The 19866-nt window shown below is 43.5% G+C and overlaps 1 protein-coding gene and 1 non-coding gene across 3 annotated transcripts in view; one reads left to right on the top strand and one right to left on the bottom strand.

Moving 5' to 3' along the window:
* PAFAH2 (platelet activating factor acetylhydrolase 2) overlaps positions 1-19866 on the top strand; it is a 37231-nt gene that overhangs the window by 9057 nt on the left and 8308 nt on the right. The window contains exons 4-10 of one of the 2 annotated variants that reach the window (XM_065930102.1): positions 259-355; positions 8426-8494; positions 8859-9000; positions 9914-10027; positions 14098-14189; positions 16211-16381; positions 18127-18281. In XM_065930102.1, the coding sequence (XP_065786174.1) occupies positions 259-355; positions 8426-8494; positions 8859-9000; positions 9914-10027; positions 14098-14189; positions 16211-16381; positions 18127-18281 (840 nt within the window). The remainder of the gene's footprint in view (positions 1-258; positions 356-8425; positions 8495-8858; positions 9001-9913; positions 10028-14097; positions 14190-16210; positions 16382-18126; positions 18282-19866) is intronic. The other variant, XM_065930103.1, reaches the window with a different exon arrangement.
* LOC136165680 (U6 spliceosomal RNA) lies at positions 2231-2335 on the bottom strand. The gene has a single exon (XR_010662683.1). It is a non-coding gene; the product is annotated as a U6 spliceosomal RNA (small nuclear RNA).

The following is a 19866-nucleotide window of genomic DNA, read 5'->3' as shown; positions in this document are numbered from 1 at the left end:
CCTTAGCATCTCAGGGATTTACCCCGTAAGTTGTTCAGTACTTCCCACTTGGATTTCTTTTCCCATTTTCTGTTGTGTTCATGCTCCCGAGGAGAGAAAAAGGAAAAGAATAAATAACTGATTGTCCTGGGCTGCTCGGGTGAAAGCTGGGTCTCTTGAGAGGAGGGCCATTGGGTCCCCACCATGCTTCTGCCCAGGCTGCCCTTGGGATTACAGTTTGGTGGCAGCCAGAGATTCTATATCCCATGTCTCTATTAGGATCTTGTCGCCTGCCTGTTAGCTGGAATGGCCCCTTTAAGACAAAGGACTCTGGATATCCCTTGATCATCTTCTCTCATGGCATGGGAGCCTTCAGGTAAGAGTTGCTCTCCCCCAGACCTTGTCACATTCCTCGCCTGGTTGCAGCTTCTGACTGTCAGCATGTTCTCAAAAGGCAGAGATACCCATATTTCCATCTGTCAGCTGTCTTATCTATCATCTGCTTCATCCCAAAGCACTGGGTCCACCTTTTTTAGAAGGTCTTCCCCAAGTCCCTTTTACCTGGTGGAGACTTTCAGCAACCTTCATATCTTTCCCTTCTCTTGTTTTAGCATTTATATAAATACTTGTTTTAGCCTTCTTCTCCTATAACAGCCCAGAAGTGCTTAAAGGAGCTTGAGCTTTATGTTCAGAGAGTCAGTTATTCAACATGCATCGGGGACAGCAGTGATGAAGACAGACTCGCTCCCTGCTCCCGTGGAGCTTGCAGCCTCAGCTGTTGATCTCAGCCATACCACTGTGCTGTGTGATCTCAGGGCCATGGCAGGAGTCTCTGAGCCTAGACTAACTCATCTGTCAAACAGACTCAGAGGAGGCACCAAGTGAGGACCCGGACCGGCACCGAGTAGGTGCACCCTTATGCCGTACTCCTCTCCATCTCTCTGCATGGAGGATTGTGGGGTGATGAACTGTAAGATCCCCTTCATCATACTTCAGGGAACGCTGGCCTAAGTTTACAAGACAGTGAAACCGTGAAAGTGAAAGTCACTCAGTCGTGTCCCAACTTTTTGCGACCCTATGGACTATACAGTCTGTGGAATTCTCCAGGCCAGAATACTGGAGTGGATAGCCTTTCCCTTCTCCAGGGGATCTTCCCAACCCAGGCTCCTTCCGGAGCCTGCCAGCAAACGAACTGGTCGAGAACGCAATTACCAGAGTACCTAGGAAAAATAAGACTCAGAAAGAGAAAGATGGGGTTGAGAGGGACAGAGTCCACTTGCGTCTGACTCCGCCGACTTTATTGAAGAAAACCACGCCTATATATACGCTAACAGGAGTTACTAAGAATAGATCGAGGGTTTGCATACGTACAGAGCTACAGATGTTTTAAATTCCCATACTCAAGATCAGTAAAGCATTAATTACCCTAGCGCCCAACATGATTAAGATCAATAGAACATTAGATAGAAAACAGGCTTCATCAATAGAACATCATCTAGATGGAAAACAGGTTCAGGCATGATGAGTTTATCAGCACCAGAAAAACAGGCAAAAGGTCACCGGGGTGTTTTTTCCCTGAAGGAGATAAATGCCAGTCTATACTTTAACAAGAAGGGGTGGCAGGACAAAGAGAGACCCTTTGTTCTCTCTTAGGGCCGTAAGGGGCCTGTACGTTCAGGCCGGCTCCCTGCACGAACCCAGGTCTCTCGCATTTTGGGCAAATTCTTTACCAGCTGAGCTATAAGGGAAGCCCAAGAATACTGGTGTAGGTAGCCTATCCCTTCTCCAGCGGATCTTTCTGACTCGGGAATTGAACCAGGGTCTCCTTTCTGACTCGGGAATTGAACCAGGGTCTCCTGCATTGCAGGCGGATTCTTTACCAACTGAGATAACAGGAAGCCCTTACAAGTCAGTATCCATTCAGAATTCTCCCCATGAATTCTTGTTTCTGCCCCTTGGTGTGCTATGTAGTTATGTATTAACTACTGTGCATGTGGTTCTTGTTTAAGGTTGTGAATATTCTCACTGTATGTTCATTCATCAACATATTAAGTCTAGTTTATGTCCAAGAGTGTTACACAACGTCATCTATTTTTGCCTTAACACAGCCCACCTCCACTGGAACGATTGTCTACACTGTAGCCAGGGAGCTCTATTTAATTTAATTAATTAATTTATTTTTTGATGGTTTAGTATGGTTTATTAAGCTGTGCCTTAGTACAGATGCTGGGTCTTGCCCATGGTGCTCTTAAAAAATATGGAACGCTTCACGAATTTGCGTGTCATCCTTGCGCAGGGGCCATGCTAATCTCTGTATTGTTCCAATTTTTAGTATATGTGCTGCCAAAGCGAGCACTCTATTTTATTTTATTATTATTATTTTTTGCTTTGGCTTATTCCTGTTCTGAGGAACATCAGTAAGTTCTTTTTATTTATTTAAAAAGTTATTTATTTTTAATTGGAGGATAGTTGCTTTACAGTATTTTGTTGGCTTTTGCCATACATCAACGTGAATCAACCATAGGTATACAAATGTCCCCTCCCTCTTAAGCCTGCCTCCCACCTCCCTCCCTATCCCACCCCTCTAGGTTGTCGCAGAGCATGAGCTTTGGGTTCCTGTGTCATTCAGCAAATTCCCAATGGCTATCTATTTTGCTTATGGTCATGTATATGTTTCAGTGCTACTTTCTCAAATCATCCCACCTCCCTCCCCAACTGTGTCCAAAATTCTGTTCTCTGTGTCTGCATCTCCATCGCTGCCCTGTTGATAGGTTCATCAGTACCACCCTTCCAAGTCAGTATCCATTCAGAATTCTCTCCATGAATTCTTATTTCTGCACCTAGGTGTATTCCATATATATATATATGTTAGTATACGATATTTGTCTTTCTCTTTCTGACTTACTTCACTTTGTATAATAGGCTCTAGATTCGTCCACCTCATTAGAACCAACTCAGATGCATTCCTTTTTATATTTAGTAGCCCTTTGAACTTAATTCAGCTCTTGTCATGATCTTATCTGAAGGCAGGTACAGGGCGAAGTTTCTGGCCTCATTCCTTACAACTTGCCCACCTCCAACTTTCCAGACAAACAGCCCTAAAGGTACTATGTTAGTTTCTGCCTCAGAGTTTTTGAGTTTTTTTCTTTGTTTGAAGATACTGGAATTTTTATTTTATTTTTTTGTCTTTGAGACATGCTCTAATTTTTAAATTAGATTATAAAATTTTATTTAATAAAATAAATATTATAAAATATTTAATAAAATAAATACTATAAAATAAAATAAATTATAAATTTTTAATTAATTATAAAAATTCTATTTTTTAGATTAGAGTACAGTTGATGAACAGTATAGCATTAGTTTGAGGTGTACAGCAAAGCAATTCAGTTATACATATACATGTATCTATTCTTTTTCAAATTTCTTTTCTTAGGTTGTTATATAACATTGAGCAGATTTCCCTGTGCTATACAGTAGGCTCTTGTTGCTTACCCATTTTAGATATAGCAGTGTGTACATGTCAATCCCAAACTCCCTAACTATCCCTTTCCCCCTGGTAACCAAAACTTTGTTTTTTAAATCTGTGAGTCTGTTTTGTAAATAAGTTCATTTGTATCTTTTTTTTGTTTTAAGATTCCACATATAATTAACAGTATTTCTTTGTCGTACTGAGAGGGTAACAGGCAGGAAGGCCAGGGGATCTCCAAATGGAGGAAATAGGTGGCAAGTGTCAGACATTTTTTATCTCTCTCTTAAGCGGCAGGAGGAAGCAAACTACAAGTGTTAGACTTCTTCCCCTTCTCTATACAAGTTTAAAAAGCGGTATCTTTTAAATTTCTGTGTTGTCATGAGGGCACCTGGTTCCACCAGAACTTCAGTTCAGTTCAGTCGCTCAGTCGCGTCCAATTCCCTCTGACCCCATGGACTGCAGCACGCCAGGCCTCCCTGTCCATCGCCAACTCTTGGAGCTTACTCAAACTCATGTTCACTGAGTCAGTGATGCCATCCAACCATCTCCTCCTCTGTCGTCCCCTTCTCCTCCTGCCCTCAATCTTTCCCAGCATCAGGGTCTTTCCAAATGAGTCAGTTCTTCGCATCAGGTGACCAAAGTATTGGAGTTTCAGCTTCAGCATCAGTCCTTCCAGTGAATATTCAGGACTCATCTCCTTTAGGATGGACTGGTTGGATGTCCTTGCAGTCCAAGGGACTCTCAAGAGTCTTCTCCAACACCGCAGTTCAAAAGCATCAGTTCTTCAGCGCTCAGCTTTCTTTATAGTCCAGCTCTCACAGAACTTATCTTTTCTCAAACCTTGAACTAACCAGTGCTTTTTTCTTATGGAAATGTTTGTCTTATGTTAATGAACCATGTATTTACTCTAGACTCTGTCTTCTAGTTGGTGCCGCCTAAACTCAGAACCGGTTTATTTTACTCATGCAAATGTTCTCTTAAGCTATGTTAATGAGGCTGTATTGCTTGGAAACCTGCCTTTCTTCAAGATTCCTGTCAATCATTTTAGGCCCCAACAACTCACCTTGTGCCTATATGTTATCTCAAAATGCATGTTGTAGGTGAATGCCTTCATGGAGCTTACAATCTAGTAAAAAAAGACATATTTTAAAGAATAACCACATAAACAATTAATTCTCTGAGTTTTGAGACATTTTCTTTCTCTAATTAGCAGACTGCTAGTAACTGTATAACATTTGGCTAAAGACTAGCAGGCTAAAGACTCTTTCTGCCCCCTTCTGAGGTCTACATCAGAAGCTTTCTCTGTCTCTTTTCTACTTTAATAAACCTTTACTACACAAAAACTTTGAGTGATCAAGCCTCATCACTGGTCCTGGATTGAATTCTTCTCCTCCAGAAGCCAAGAATCCCGGCATCTTTCATGGCTCATCAACAACCTTTCACTACTTCACTCAGTCCATCCATGATGCTGCAAATGTCTGCCTTAGGGTTGTCATCTGTGCTGTGCTCTGTGGCTGTTCCCTTTGCTTGGAATATTTCCTGTTCTGTTCCTCTCTTCTTCTCCCCACCTTTAGTCTTTTGCCTGGCTAATTCCAAATTACCTTCAGGTTCTTAGTTTGGGTGTCACCTTCTTAGGGACACCCATCCTGACATGCTTTCATAAGACCATCTGTACTTCTCAGTACTTAACATAATTGTAATGAATTAATTGTTTATGTGATTATTCTTTAAAATATGTCTTTTTTACTAGATTGTAAGCTCCATGAAGGCAGAGACCATGTCTGTCTTCTCTCTTTCCTGATGTCTAGGGCAGTACCTGGAAAACAGTATTTTCCCAATAAATATTTGTTTTGCTAGGTTCCATACATTCAGCAGATTTCTGTTGAGCATCTGCTCTGTGCCAGTTTCTTGGCATGAAAAAAAGGTGGGACATATAGAAATAAAACAAATCAAGAAATTTAATCCACAGGAGACTGCATCTAGATGCACATAATTATAGTCTATGGCAGGAAGTGGAGAGCAGATGTAGAGATGAGGCTAGAAGGACAACAAGATGGTTTTCAAAGTTGCTTTCTTATTCAATAAATTTAGTACCTGCAGTGTGTGAGGGCCTATGCTGTGTCTGGGTGTTCAGTAGTGAATAAGACAGAGCCCCTGCCTTCAGATTGTAGTCTAGTGGAGAAAAGAAGCTAAGAAATACTCTTTCCTAAGCTCACAGGTATTTTCTCGAGAGAACAGGTGAGTGCATGACTTTAGTCTTTTTGGTCTAAACTAAGACTTTGTCTTGAGATTTCACATCTATATAGACTTGGGTGAATCAATTATAAATACTCTTCATTAACTGTAGTGAAATTCCAAGGAAAAAAAGGCAGGGAGGTAAAGGGTCATGGTTTCCTCTCATTGTATCTATGGTTAATTCAGGATCTGAAATCCTTCTCATGGGTCACAGACTTGTGACTTTCCATCCCAGGGAGGTGTGTGTATTTTTAAATATTACCTAACCATTTGTAATGTGCCTCTGTCTTCTTTGGTTCCCACATAGTCTTGTGAGGTAGGTGGGTGGAAGAATATTTTACAGATGAGCAAACCAACTCTGAAAGGTGGACTTGCTCAAGGCTATAGTCTGAACTGGGGAGGGATCAGAAATCTCTAGCTCTTAAATCCTGTTCATTGCCTCCCCAGGAGAAGTGAAAGAAGGTGAAAAGAAATTTAAATAACTGGCCTTCCTGAATCAGTTAGGGTATAGGCAAGTTGTATTTAATAGAAAAACTCCGAACAATAGTGACCTAAATAATATAAAGTTTATTTTTTTTCTCAGATAGAGTAAAACTAGACAGAGCTAATATGGTAGTTCTATAAAGTAAAAAAGCAGACTTCTTTTATAATTTTACTCTCTGTGTGTGGCTTCTGCTTCTAAGAATATATCGTGACCTAGAGAGGTTGCTTAGCTCTAGCCATTACATCCACAGTCCATGCTATAGGAAGGGAGAACTCTCCTGAAAGTTCCATATATAACACAACTGCTTACATACCATTGACTAGAGCTGCCCTGTCTGTTATGGTAACTTCTAGCCACATGTGTCTTGAATATTTGAAGTATGACTGGTCCAAAGTGAGATATGCTGTAAGCATAAAGAACACACTGGATTTCAAAGACTTCATATGAAAAAAAAAAGATAGTGCAATAAAATACTTTGTTAATTTAAAAATCTTGATTATATGTTGAAGTGATAATGTTTTAGCTATATTGGGTTATTAACCATCCAGGCTGATGCTTCTTCCTGGAAGATTTTACCAGAGCCTTTAAAAGATGTTGTCTAAAGAAACTCTGGGACACAGGTTTTGGAGTCAAAAAGCCCCAGTGTAAAGTCTGACTCTACCACTCGCTTAGCTATGTAACCTTGGGCAGATACTTGGCCTATTGGACCCTTGGTTTCTTTCTATGTAAAGAGAAAACAATGTGTGTTTGTGAAAAGAGCTCTTATCATAGAAAGTATTCATAAAGGACTCACTGTTATTATATATATATATATATATATACATATACATACAAACCATTTTATAAATTTACGATTCTCATTCATACAATGGAATGTTACATGGCTATTAAAAAATCACACGACAGGAAAATATTAACTGGCATAAGAAGACATCCATACTGTTTTGCTAAATGAAAAAAAGGCCACAAAATAGTTTACATTACATAATAACATTATTGTTTTTTAAATGCATTTTTAAAAAAACTGGAAGGACAAACATCAAAATATCCAAAAAATTCTGTTTCTTTTCACTATTTAAAAATATATCTACTAGAAAATTTTAAATCACTTAGAGTAGCTTTATATTCCTGTTGCTGTACTAGAACTTAGTCACGTAGACAAACCTGGCTACAGAGAGGCTGGGAAATGTCATTTTGATCCATGAGAGTGTCTTCAGCTGAAACTTCAGTTCAGTTTGGTTCAGTCGCTCAGTCGTGTCCAACTGTTTGTGACCCCATGAATCACAGCACGCCAGGCCTCCCTGTCCATCACCAACTCCCGGAGTTTTCTCAAACTCATGCCCATCAAGTCGGTGATGCCATCCAGCCATCTCATCCTCTGTCGTTCCCTTCTCCTCCTGCCCCCAATCCCTCGTAGCATCATGGTCTTTTCCAATGAGTCAGCTCTTCGCATCAGGTGGCCAAAGTATTGGAGTTGCAGCTTCAGCGTCAGTCTTTCCAGTGAACACCCAGGACTGATCTTCAGGATGGACTATTTGGATCTGCTTGCAGTCCAAGGGACTCTCAAGAGTCTTCTCCAACACCACAGTTCAAAAGCTGAAAATTAGATTCTGTTATTAAGGAGGAAGGGGAAAATAGGTGTTTGGAGTAGGCAATTAGCAGGGTCTGCCATATTTTTTTTTTTGAATGTTGGAGGACAGACCAAAAGAACCCACACGCTAAATCACAGATGCATATTTGCATGTTAAAAAGTAGCCAGAGTCCCTGTCCTCAAGAAGGTTACCAACTAATTTGGGACATGTACAATATACAGAGGGCATGGAAACGCACTCCTGTATTCTTGCCTGGAGAACCCTGTGGACAGAGGAGCCTGGCAGGGTGTGGTCCATAGAGTTGCAAAGAGTCAGATGCAACTGAAGCGACTTGGTATGCAGCATGCACAATATGTAGACAATGAAAAAGCAATTGTTTGAAGTAGCCAAACTGTATTGGGGTTGGGATGAGGGAGATGAATCCGTGTATGGGGTTGCAAAACATGGTGGATCAATCTGCACATGCTCCCTGGAGAAGGACACTTGGAGCTTTGGTGAGAGTGGGGTATGTTGTCTGGGGAAATCTCCTGAAGAAGGGCTGCTGCAGATGAAGCTTCCTCCATTCCATCTTTTGTGATGGCTACTAGCAGAGCATGTTTGGATGGGAGGCTAAGGGCAGGCCATTCTCTGATCACTTCTCTCGGTTCCTTCCTGGATCTCTAGGACACTGTATTCAGCCTTCTGCATGGAGCTGGCTTCTCGTGGCTTTGTGGTTGCTGTACCAGAGCACAGGTGAGGATGACAGTCACAATGAACCATCATGGGTCAGGAGCCTGCCGTCCTGGGGTTGGGTATAGGCTAGTTTCCTATGGATATATTATTTCCAGTCCTAGTGTTAGGCAAGGTAGGGATTATATCCGTTTTAAAACATGAGGACACCAGGGTTCAAAGATATTGACTAACATTGCTGAAAGTGACATAGCTGAATTGGGGTTCAAACCCAGGTCAGTCCCCCAAATCCCCATGTTTTTCTACTCTCCTATGTATGCCCCCTATCTTTTTCGCATTTAGCTAGAGGATAAGCTAGACTGGCTTGGCTGAAAAGGAGGATTTGGTAAAGGGGAGAGATAAGTCCTTGGGGGCACATGTGTTGCAGGGATGGGTCAGCTGCGGCCACCTGTTTCTGCAAGCAAACCCCAGAGAAGAACCAGCCTGATGATGAGGCCCTGGAGGAGGAATGGATCCCCCACCGTCAAATTGAGGAAGGGGAGAAGGAATTCTATGTTCGGAACTACCAGGTAGGCTTATGCCAATATGGAGGGAGAGTTTACTAAGCCTGTCTTCTATATAAGACACTCACTAAGAAGACTTTGAACTCACTTCTTTTGAAATCTCACTCAGAGTGGTCCTGAGCTCGTCACAGCTGAGAAATGAGGTCTTAATCAAAACTCTTAACAATTGCAAGTGACAGAAACCCAACTCAAGCTTGTTCCACAAAAGGAGAATTGGTTGGTTTACATAGCAGACTATAGGAAGGACAGGGCCACTGGAACCACTGTCATTTCTGTCCCCTTGCTGGTTGGTCTCATCTACTAACCGGCTTACCTTATGAGGTTGCATGTCTGCCCTCACCATCTAAGAGAATAGGGTTGTTTGGGGGTTGTCCCCAATTTCTTCCCCAAGATATAATATAAAAGATCCTGGATAGAGACTCATAGACTGGGGAGAAGTACCAAAATATGAAGTTCCCATCAGAAATGCATTGCTAGATTTTTGGTGAGGGGCAATCCTCAGAAGTCAAGGTTAATGGAAGTAAGGGTGGATGAGTACTAGCAAACAAAAGCCATAGACATATGCTATAAACGGACAAGCAGAATCCAGTACAGGGTTGAAAATAGGAACCCTTTTATGTCCTTTTGTTTTTGAGATGCTTTCATATGCCACACAGTATACCCACGTTATACCTCTGTTTGCCATGGGTAGGTAGGTAGAGTCTGAACAGCGGGGTTGACTCCATTGTGCTGATAGGTGGGGCTGACGTGAGTGGCTGTGAGGCAGCTGAGGCTTTCTCAGGATGTGGGGCCCGCAGTGCCTGCTGAGATGTGGCTGGGCACACCATCCCTGCGTTCTTCCTTGGCTCTGCGGGGAACTGAGATTCCCACTGGATGGTTGTGTGGCATTCCACTCCCACCAGGACTGTCTCTGTTGCAGGTGCATCAGAGGGTAAGCGAGTGTGTGAGGGTGTTGAAGATCCTACAAGAGGTCACTGCTGGGCAGACCGTTCTCAACATCTTGCCTGGCGGGTTGGATCTGATGACCTTGAAGGTATGGCAGGATTTGGTATGACTGGGAACATATTCATCAAGACTTTCTTGGTTACAAATAACAGAAACATAACTCACTAGCTTCAACCAAAAGATAATTTATTGGCTCAAATAAGTAGGAAGACCAAAGGCAGATTGGCTATAGGCCATTGTAGCTAGATCCAGGGTCTCAAGCATTGTCATCAGAGCTCTTGGCACTGTCTCCCTTCTCCTGGCTCAGCTCCATTCTGTGTACATGGGCTTCATTCTCACCAGACTCTCTCCGTCAGGCAAGAAAGGTGGTTGCTGGCATTCCAAGCCTGCATTTCAACTGAGCTGTAGATTTAAAAGGAAAAGAGACTTTTTAGTTTCCAGTGATCTGGAAAGGCCATGGCTCTGCTTGGGTTATATGCCCATTCTGAGCCAGTCACTATGTCAGAGGGATAGGGTATTCTGGTTGGCCTGCCTAGGTTATACACCCAGTTCTGCATTAGGGGAACCTGAGCACCAGGGCTGACAGTCTGCTGGGGCCACGCGGATGAGAGAGAGCTGGTTCATTCACACAGGAAGGCCTGTGGAGCTGGAGACACTCTGTGCTGTCTACTGCAGTCTTGTTCCTTCTTTTAAGAGACTCCTAAGAACCCCTGGGAGGAGAGAAGCTATCCCTGCTATGAAATTTGGTGCCTATAAAAGTATATTTTCCTCCCGCATCCTATCCTTTTCCCCATAATCTGAAAAGTAGCTCAGCCTTTCTAGAGAGCCAAGAAAGCACACATAAGCATGAAAGAAAATGAAACAGAGTTTTTTGATGTTGGTCCTTCTAGGTCTTTTAAAAATGCTTTTAAAAAAACAATAATGTTATTATTTAATATAAGCTAGTTTGTGGCCTTTTTTTTCATTTAGCAAAACAGTATGAATGTCTTCTTATGCCAGTTAATATTTTCCTGTCGTGTGATTTTTTAATAGCCGTGTAACATTCCATTGTATGAATGAGAATCGTAAATTTATAAAATGGTTTGTATGTATATGTATATATATATATAATAACAGTGAGTCCTTTATGAATACTTTCTATGATAAGAGCTCTTTTCACAAACACACATTGTTACCTCTTTACATAGAAAGAAACCAAGGGTCCAAAAGGCCAAGTATCTGCCCAAGGTTACATAGCTAAGTGAGTGGTAGAGTCAAACTTTACACTGGGGCTTTTTGACTCCAAAATCTGTGTCCCAGAGTCTCTTTAGACAACATCTTTTAAAGGCTCTGGTAAAATCTTCCAGGAAGAAGCATCAGCCTGGATAGCCAATAAATAAGGCAGAACCTGAAATCCAGAGAACTTTACCAGCGTGTGTTGTCAGTTCCCACGGGAGAAGCAGGCCCCAGGCACTGCAGTTCAGGCCTGTGGGCCTGAAACAGGCATTGCGGAATGGCAGGCTACATGTAGCTGGATTAGTTCCAGAGGCAGCCTTTTGGAGAAATAGAGAATTAAAAAAAAAAAAAAAACGGTAAGAAAGGGATTCCCTAATATTCAGTGGCTGGGACTCCGTGCTCCCAATGCAAGGGGCCCAGGTTCGATCCCTGGTCCAGAAATTAGATCCCATGTGTCGCAACTGAGAGTCACATGCCTCAACTAGAACGTCTTGCATGTTGCAACTAAGACCCGGTGCAGCCAAGTAAATAAAATAAATATTTAAAAAAAAAAAAAAAAGCTAAGTAAATTTTCATCTGTCAGATTGGGCAAGATCCAAAAATTGATTACTCACCCTGTTGGCAAAGCTGTGGGGAAGTAGGCGCTGCTCTGTAACTGGTGTGAGTGAAGTTTATCCCTTGCAGGGCAGTTTGGCAATAGCTGTCAACAGCACAGATGCACATTGTGTTGGACCCAGCCATTTCCAATGCTGGGAATTTATTTTACATATCCTTGCACACTTGCGACATGATGTATGTACAAGGTTATTCATCCCAGTGTTGTGTGTTGTAACAGAAGATTGATAGTATCATAAATGTTCACCCATAAGTGAGCACAACTGGTCTAATAGATTATGGAACAATGGTTGTATTATTTTGGATAATACTAATTGCTGTAACATCCATGCCCAGTCGCTCGGTTGTGTCCAAGTCTTTGCGACCCCATGGACTGTATCCTGCCAGGCTCCTCTGTCCATGAGATTTTTTTCAGGCAAGAATACTGGAGTGGGTTGACATTTCCACCTCCAGGGGATATTCCTGTCCCAGAGATCAAACCCGAGTTTCCTACGGCTCCTGCATTGGCAGGCGGGTTCTTTACCACTGAGCCACTTGGAAGCAATTGCTATAACATGTAAGCCCCAAATATCAGTGGCTTACACAAGAAGAGATTTATTTCTCGCCCACATGAAGTCCAAAATGGGTGCTTCTGTACAAGGACTGACTCAGGGAACCGGCTACCTTCCTCTAATTGCTCTACTCTTTTCCACTTGTGAAACCCACCTTTACCATGTGCTTTAAGCCAGGAATGGGAAAGGGTGTAGAGGCTGGTACAGAAGAGTGTTTATAACCAGGCCGGGAAATGGAGATAATCACTTTCACATTCTATCACAAAACCACTGCCACATCCGATCACAAGGCCTCATCTAACTGCTGGGAAATAGAGTCTAGCTATGTGTCCAGGAAGAAGAACAGTTTTGGTGATCACTAGTGGTCTGTAGCATGGTGAAATCAAATGTGGCTGTAAAAAAGGATAAGGAAGCTCTTGATATACTCATATTCTTATATTAAAAAGTAAGGTACAGTATCACTTATGTAAAAGCAAGAAAGTATATATTCATGTGTACCTGTATAGGATAAGTAAGCTCTGCAAAGACACAAGAAACTCACCTGTCTGGGTAGGGAGTGGGCAACTGTGTGGAGAGGGAAGGCTTCTGTATGCTCCTGATTTTAGAGTTATGTGAATATATTACCATTAAAAAAGCTGAAGAGGCCTGGACCCATCTGAAGGAACTTAGCAAAGTGGGGAGAAAATTTTTTTTTTTAATGCGGACCACTTTCAAAGTCTCTGTTGAATTTGTTACAACGTTGTTTCTGTTTTATGTTTTGGTTTTTTGACCTGAAAGCATGTAGGACAACTGAGCGACTGAACTGAACTGATGTAGGAATCTTAGCTTCCCCACCAGGATTCTGCACCCCTGGCATTGAAAGGCAAAGTCTTAACCACTGGAAGGCAAAGTCTTAACCACTGGATCACCAAGGAAGTCCCATGAAGGGGAGAATTTAGATAGAAAATCGTGGGCTAGATTTTGCAGAGAGCAAAGGGGAGGGCACAGGTTCAGGGCAGAGGCTGGACAGTGAATCCAGGAGATTTCCTGAGCCCTTTAGCAGGCAGCTGCAGTGGGTGTTTATATAACCGTGTCCTGAAGGCTTCTGGGGACAACCAGAAATAGATGCGTGCAGAGCTTGTTAGAGTGAGCAGACTCACTGCTGGATAAAAGTCAGGACATATATCAGAGGAAGTAGAACCTGAGGTGGTTTCAGTACAAGCAGTCCTTGCTTCAGAGCAAAGTGGAGGGGCAGCAGGAGCGCCCCCATTCTGCCCTTGATTTGGTGCATGTATCATCCCTCCTGTTGTAAGGCAAGGATCTAGATGAAGAGAATTCTTATTCTTTTTTTCTTGGCTGCGCTGTGTGGCTTCCAAGATCTTAGTTCCCTGACCTGGGGTTGAACCCAGGCCCCTGCAGTGAAAGTCCTGAGCACTGGACTGTCAGGGAATTCCTGAGAGTTCTCATCCTTAATGTGCTCTTCCACTGATTGGTCACATAATTTCAGTTTATTCATTTATTTATAGATATTCAAGTTTCTACCTGGTCCAGCTATTACAGATGGTAAGATTATAAAAATAAAGGTGAAAGACGTGGTCTTCAGGATTCCTGCCTAGAGAAGGCTGTTCGGTCCAGGGATGGCCTGAGTGGCTACTCTCCAGTGGGCAAGAGGTGCTTAATGACGTGGTTTTGGAGGGCTCTGTATTGTGCTTCTGTGTCATCGTCTCCCTGTTTCTTCCTCTTGCCCTGAAGAGTCCCTGAAAAAGCACCCCTACCTTTCTGACTTGGCTTCCTTCAGGGCAGCATTGACGTGAGCCGCGTGGCTGTAATGGGACATTCGTTTGGAGGGGCCACAGCTATTCTGGCCTTGGCCAAGGAGACGCAATTTAGGTGAGTTTCCCAGTGATGCTGCAGTTAGCTCCACATGCCATGCATGCAAGTATTATGTACCCAGCACTGTTTTGGGAGGTGGGGATTCAGTGGTGAAGAAGAAAGCAAGGTAAACAGAGTAACAAGTAATCAGATCCCCTGCAGGCAAGTGCAAGGAAGAGAAGGAAACAGGCTTCTGGAGGCTTCCTTGAGAAAGTGACAAAAGCTGAGACTAAGAAAAGAAGTCAACCTACATAACCATCTAGAAGATCAGTCTAGGCACAGGGAACAGCTAAAGGCCCTGAGGTAGAAAGAAGCTTGCTGTGTTAGTGTGGGAGGAGCATAGAGGGGGCAGGGGTGGGGGGGTATGGGGGAGCAGGGCAGGATGGGGAACTATGTGATTAGGAAGATAAACCGGCCAGATCACAGGGCCTTTTGGCCAGATAAGGAAGTTAGACTTTATTCTAAGTGTGATGGGAAACTACTGAAAAATTTTAAGTATAGAAAAATCTTATTTACATTTAAAAACCACTCTGTGAAGAATGAGGGCTTCTCCGGTAGTTCAGCAGTAAAGAAAGAGCCTGTTATGCAGGAGTTGCAGGAGATGCAGGTTCGAGTCCTGGGTTGGGAAGATCCCATGAGGAGGGCATGGCAACCCACTCCAGTATTCTTGCCTGGACAGAGCAGCCTGGCAGGCTACAGTCCTTGGGGTCCCAAAGAGTCTGACACAACCGAAGCAACTTAGCACGCATGCATACATGTGAAGAGCGGGCTGTAGGACAAGACTGGAAACAAGGAGTCTGGTTAGAGGGAGGTGATTTCAGAGTCACGGTGAGAGATGAGGGATTTGCGTTAGGATGGAGGAGGGGGGATGGAGAGAGGTGATGGAGTCAGGATCGGTTTTAGAATTTTCCAGACTTAGTGATGTATGAGAAGAAGGAAAGAGGAATCGAGGTTTTCCATTTGTGCGCCCATCATTTGAGGGGAAGATAATCATCCTTTATTGAGCTGGGGGGAACACTGGGGGGGTAGGATGCTAATCTTAAGACCTTAGTTTTGACCTTGGTAACAGAGATTGCTGCTTGACAAAGTGGCCATGACTTGGAGTTGTGGCCCCAGGGAGGCTTTCCCTGACCACCTGCCGTGTATGCTCTGGGCTGACTTAGCAGCTTGTATGATCAGAGCACTGAGCTACATTCTGCTGCCTTGTGTGTTCTGTCTCCACTGCTCCCGGAGCTCCCAGAACTGTGTCATTTATCTCTGGATCCATAACACAAGGCTTAAGCACCGAGTAGGTACCGGATGAGTGGAATGAATGAGTAATGAATGAAGTGTCATTCTGTGTGACTCAAATCTGCTGCCTGAGAGTAGAGCCAAGAGAAGGAGGAGATCAGATCCATGCTTTCAGAGAGTTTAAAAACCTAGAAGAATTTTTGGTGGCCTATAAAGAAAGCTGAGCACCGAAGAGTTGATGCTTTTGAGCTGTGGTGTTGGAGAAGATTCTTGAGAGTCCCTTGGACAGCAAGGAGATCCAACCAATCCATCCTAAAGGAAATCAGTCCTGAATATTCATTGGAAGGACTGATGCTGAAGGACTCCAATACTTTGGTCACCTGATGCGAAGAACTGACTCATTGGCAAAGACCCTGATGCTGGGAAAGATTGAAGGTGGGAGGAAAAGGGGACGACAGAGGATGAGATGGTTGGATGGCATCACCAGCTCAATGGACATGAGTTTGAATAAGCTCCGGGAGTTGGTGATGGACAGGGAAGCCTGGCGTGCTGCAGTCCATGGGGTTGCAAAAAGTCAGACACGACTGAGCAACTGAACTGAACTTAACTGAAAAGTTATCTCTAAAAAAGATCCTAACCAAAGGATGTGGACCCTGGTTCCCCTTCCTGGCTTTCTAAGCCTTTGCCTCACTAAAGAGAGAACTCCACTCTCCCCTCACTACCTTAGCTGTTCTTGCTTGGGTTTCTCCCAAGATTTTTCTCCCATGGGTTTCTCCCATGGCCATCCCACATGTTTGGTCTTGTTCCAGGTGTGCTGTGGCTTTGGATGCTTGGATGTTTCCTCTGGAACGTGACTTTTACCCCACAGCCCGAGGCCCTATCTTCTTCATCAATGCTGAGAAGTTCCAAACAGCGGAAACTGTCAACTTGATGAAAAAGATTTGTGACCAGCACGACCAATCCAGGATCATAACTCTCCTGTGAGTAAGCCCCAAAGTCATGCCTAATCTCCAGGGTCTGCTCCATTTTCTACTCAGCTGTGTAGCTCCCTCTAAATTATCTGGAAGTTCTACCCATGGATAGAATGTCCAAATACCTCCTGTATCTCAAAATCTTAATGCCTTACAAATTTCATATCTGTCCTTCTCCACTTAGCTCTAGTTGGCATGACTTTATGGCAGGATTTACCTTTTGCTTTCTGGAAAAGGATATTGTGCGATTGTGCGTTGCAGAGGAAGAGGTGTGGGTCTGGGTGGACTCCAGGAATCTCTAATCTCCTTTGGGAATTTTATTGAGTCTTTTGGAGAGTGTGGAGATAGCAGACCTATGACATTCACAAGACAGATTTTTAGAGACCTTCATGAATACCTAAATTCAGGTATCTTCCATAAACCATCTATTTTCTGCCTTAGAAAAGCCAGATTCTCTTCATGTCCATCATTAGCACTGTCAGATGGTTTGATTTTAGGAGCCATTTTTCACAGAGAGAAGATTTTGAGTGACTTTAAGAAATGAACTTTACCTAGGAGGTGGCTTACAGCTACAGTTGAAGGGCTAAAGTCTCACTGATAAGTCTCCGACTTGATCTGCCCTGTACTTGAGCCAAATAACACACGTGCTTCAAGGAGCCCAAATCAGCAAAACAACAAGTAACTGCGTGTCATGGACCTCTGGACTCATTCAGGCATTTGAAATGCCAGATCCAAGAGCCAGACTGCTAGGGGCTGCTCAGTAGGCCCCGGCTTCTTCCCTTGCCCACGTTGGCCCGCGCTGTCTTCCGTGGGGCCAGCCTCTCCCCTTTCATTTTGATTTCATGGCAGCAGAGAACTGCTGGAGTTTCCCCAAGTCATTGAGATTCAGGATAATTGTGACCTCTAGAGGGAAGGGCGGGTGAGAGCAGTTGAAAAAATGTATGCAGGGACTGTGGATTTAACTCTTGACAACGTATTATTTCTTAAACTGCATGCTGGATACTCAAAGTATCTATTATATTTTTCTTTATACTTTCCTGTGTGCCTTAAATAATACATTTTAAAGTCAGCTTTTCTTCACCATATCAAACAGAGTTTGGCATGTAGATCTTCCTTCCCTCACTGAATTGACTAGTAAATTAGATCTGAGTAATTTAGCTCAACATGAACCTAGTGAGAATTTCACCTTCAAATTAAGTGCATTTGATGTCAAATGACAAATTGTAATCCAGAAACCCTCTTTTATAAGCACTTGCCCTAACTTTCCTGATTATTTAAAGGCAAGTTTTTTTTTTTTTTTTTTCTGGTTTACTTTGTGGTGCAGTTCTGAGCTAAAGAAGGAGCTGATATGCTTTGTGAATGTTCAGAAGTCATGGGGTAAAAGCCATGGGGTGATAGTTCATAATAACATGGGAGTGGCAAGGGCTCCAGACCTTACCTCCTTGCCCTGACCCCTCTCCAGCTGACTCTGCCTTTTCCCTGCACGGTCAGGCCTTGTGGTCTCAGAGTTGAGGCAGCTTTGAAGCCAGGCTCACCTGCTTTCAAACCTCAGCTCTGTCTCTTACTGTGTGAACTTGGGTAGATCGTTTTTCTCCTTTGGTTCTTTCAAAGAGGAAAATACTTCCCTTACTAGATTGTTGTGAAAATTAAGTGAGATAATGCATGTAAAGCACCTTGCACATCGTGGGTGCTTAAATATTTGTGTGCCTTGGCTTCTAGACCCCTACCAGATACTTGTTTTTCTTTTCCTCTAGTGGTTCTGTTCATCGGAGTCTAACCGACTTTGTTTTTGTGGCTGGTAACTGGATTAGTAAATTCTTCTCCAGTCAGACCCGTGGAAGCTTGGACCCCTATGAAGGTCAGGAGACCGTGGTGCGGGCCATGTTGGCCTTCCTGCAGAAGCATCTTGGTAAGCAGAGAACTGGAGCTTATGGGGCAGCTGGCAGGGAGGGGTCTCTTAGATTTCCCTGCACGGTGATCTATTCTGACATGTCTTGGATCAGGGAGATTTATGGCAAACCCTGAGTGAAGGAATGGCATAGGATTCTAGAAAGAAAACTTAGCTGAAATTTTGGAAATCCTGATTGTGTCTCTTACCACCTGAGTAACCTTAGCCTGGTCATTTAACTTCTCTGAGCCTTGGTTTCCTCATTGTCAATGGAACATTCACCTCGCTGTACTCTACCCTCTCTGTTCTAACTCATTATCACTCACCTTATTTGTGTTGTGGAGGAGGTTATGATGATAGATGGGCTACATTTGTGGGTTAGGATGATGACTAATGTCATAAATCATAGGCTAGCAAATAGCCTGGCCTGTAGGGTCTTTGGTCCAGCCTCCCACCCAAGGGACACGTCCTCTCGGATCTTCTCTGCCATGTGGTCATGCAGCGTGGGGAGTACACTGCTTCAAGGGTCAGCCCACTCCATCCCTGGAAACTTTTAATAGTTTGAAGAATTGATATTCTAGTTAGGTGCTTTTTGGTTAAAAGGACTAGAGATTCACTAATGTACCTCAAGGAAAAAGGGGAGTTTGTTTCTGAGAGTACACCTGGCCAGGTGAGAAGGGAAAATTTACAGGAACGGAAGAAGTTTGTAGGACTGACTTCTCTCTCTGTCTCTCTCTTGGGCTCAGTCTGTCTGTCTCTTCCTCTCATGATATTTCGGTTTCTCTTTGCTCCAGTTTCCTCTGTACTTTCTCTGCTGTGCCTTTTCTCTTGCTGAGAACATCTGCTTATTTGTAGCTTCTACTTCATCATCAGTTTGGTCTACTTGAACCACTTGCATCTTGTTCCCTCCCTCGTTGCATTCTTTCATCTTCAGCTCCTACTGGTTACCACTGCATTTTTGGGAATTTCTTAGACTAGATTCCCAAGAGAGAGAGCTTGGTGGTATCAGCCCATCTTTACCTGCCAAAACATATTGTGGGCCACTGCTCAGCCTGGGCCCGGAGCTCTCTCGATCAGATGTCTCTTTTTGATTCAGTCAGAATGGAGGAGGCTACTCTACTGTGCCAAGCTGACCCCTCAGCACGTGCTGTGCAGAGGGCAGCATCCTTCAGAAGGGAGCCACGCTGGCCTGGGATTCTAAGGCTTGACCTAACTTTACCTACGACCAAGACCTGACTCTTTGTAAATCCGCCCCACTTGCCCTGGGTATCCCCTCAAGAACCACCCCGAGAAGCCTCAGACCACTCCACATAGCAGCTTTTTAGATATTTGAAGTCACCTCTGGTGTCCCTCTGAGTTTTCTGTTCATTAAGCTAAACGTTCCTGGTACCTCCACCTGTTCCCTCTGCAATTTCCCCCTTTGAATGGGCTGCTCATTGGTGTGCCTTTGAATGTGTGCTGCCCTGACTTGAATACAACATGCCAGATATGGTCTGGCCAGTGCCTAGTTCAGTGGGACTGTTGGCCTCTGTGTTCTAGACACTAGACTTCCAGCTGGATGGCCTGAGTGTATTAACCTTTCCACTAAATGTTGAAAAAATTTAAT

This window comes from Muntiacus reevesi, chromosome 3 (genome assembly GCF_963930625.1).
Source record: "Muntiacus reevesi chromosome 3, mMunRee1.1, whole genome shotgun sequence".
Taxonomy (NCBI): Eukaryota; Metazoa; Chordata; class Mammalia; order Artiodactyla; family Cervidae; genus Muntiacus; species Muntiacus reevesi.
Note: the sequence above shows the minus strand (reverse complement) of the source record. Positions and strands in the feature narration are given on the sequence as shown.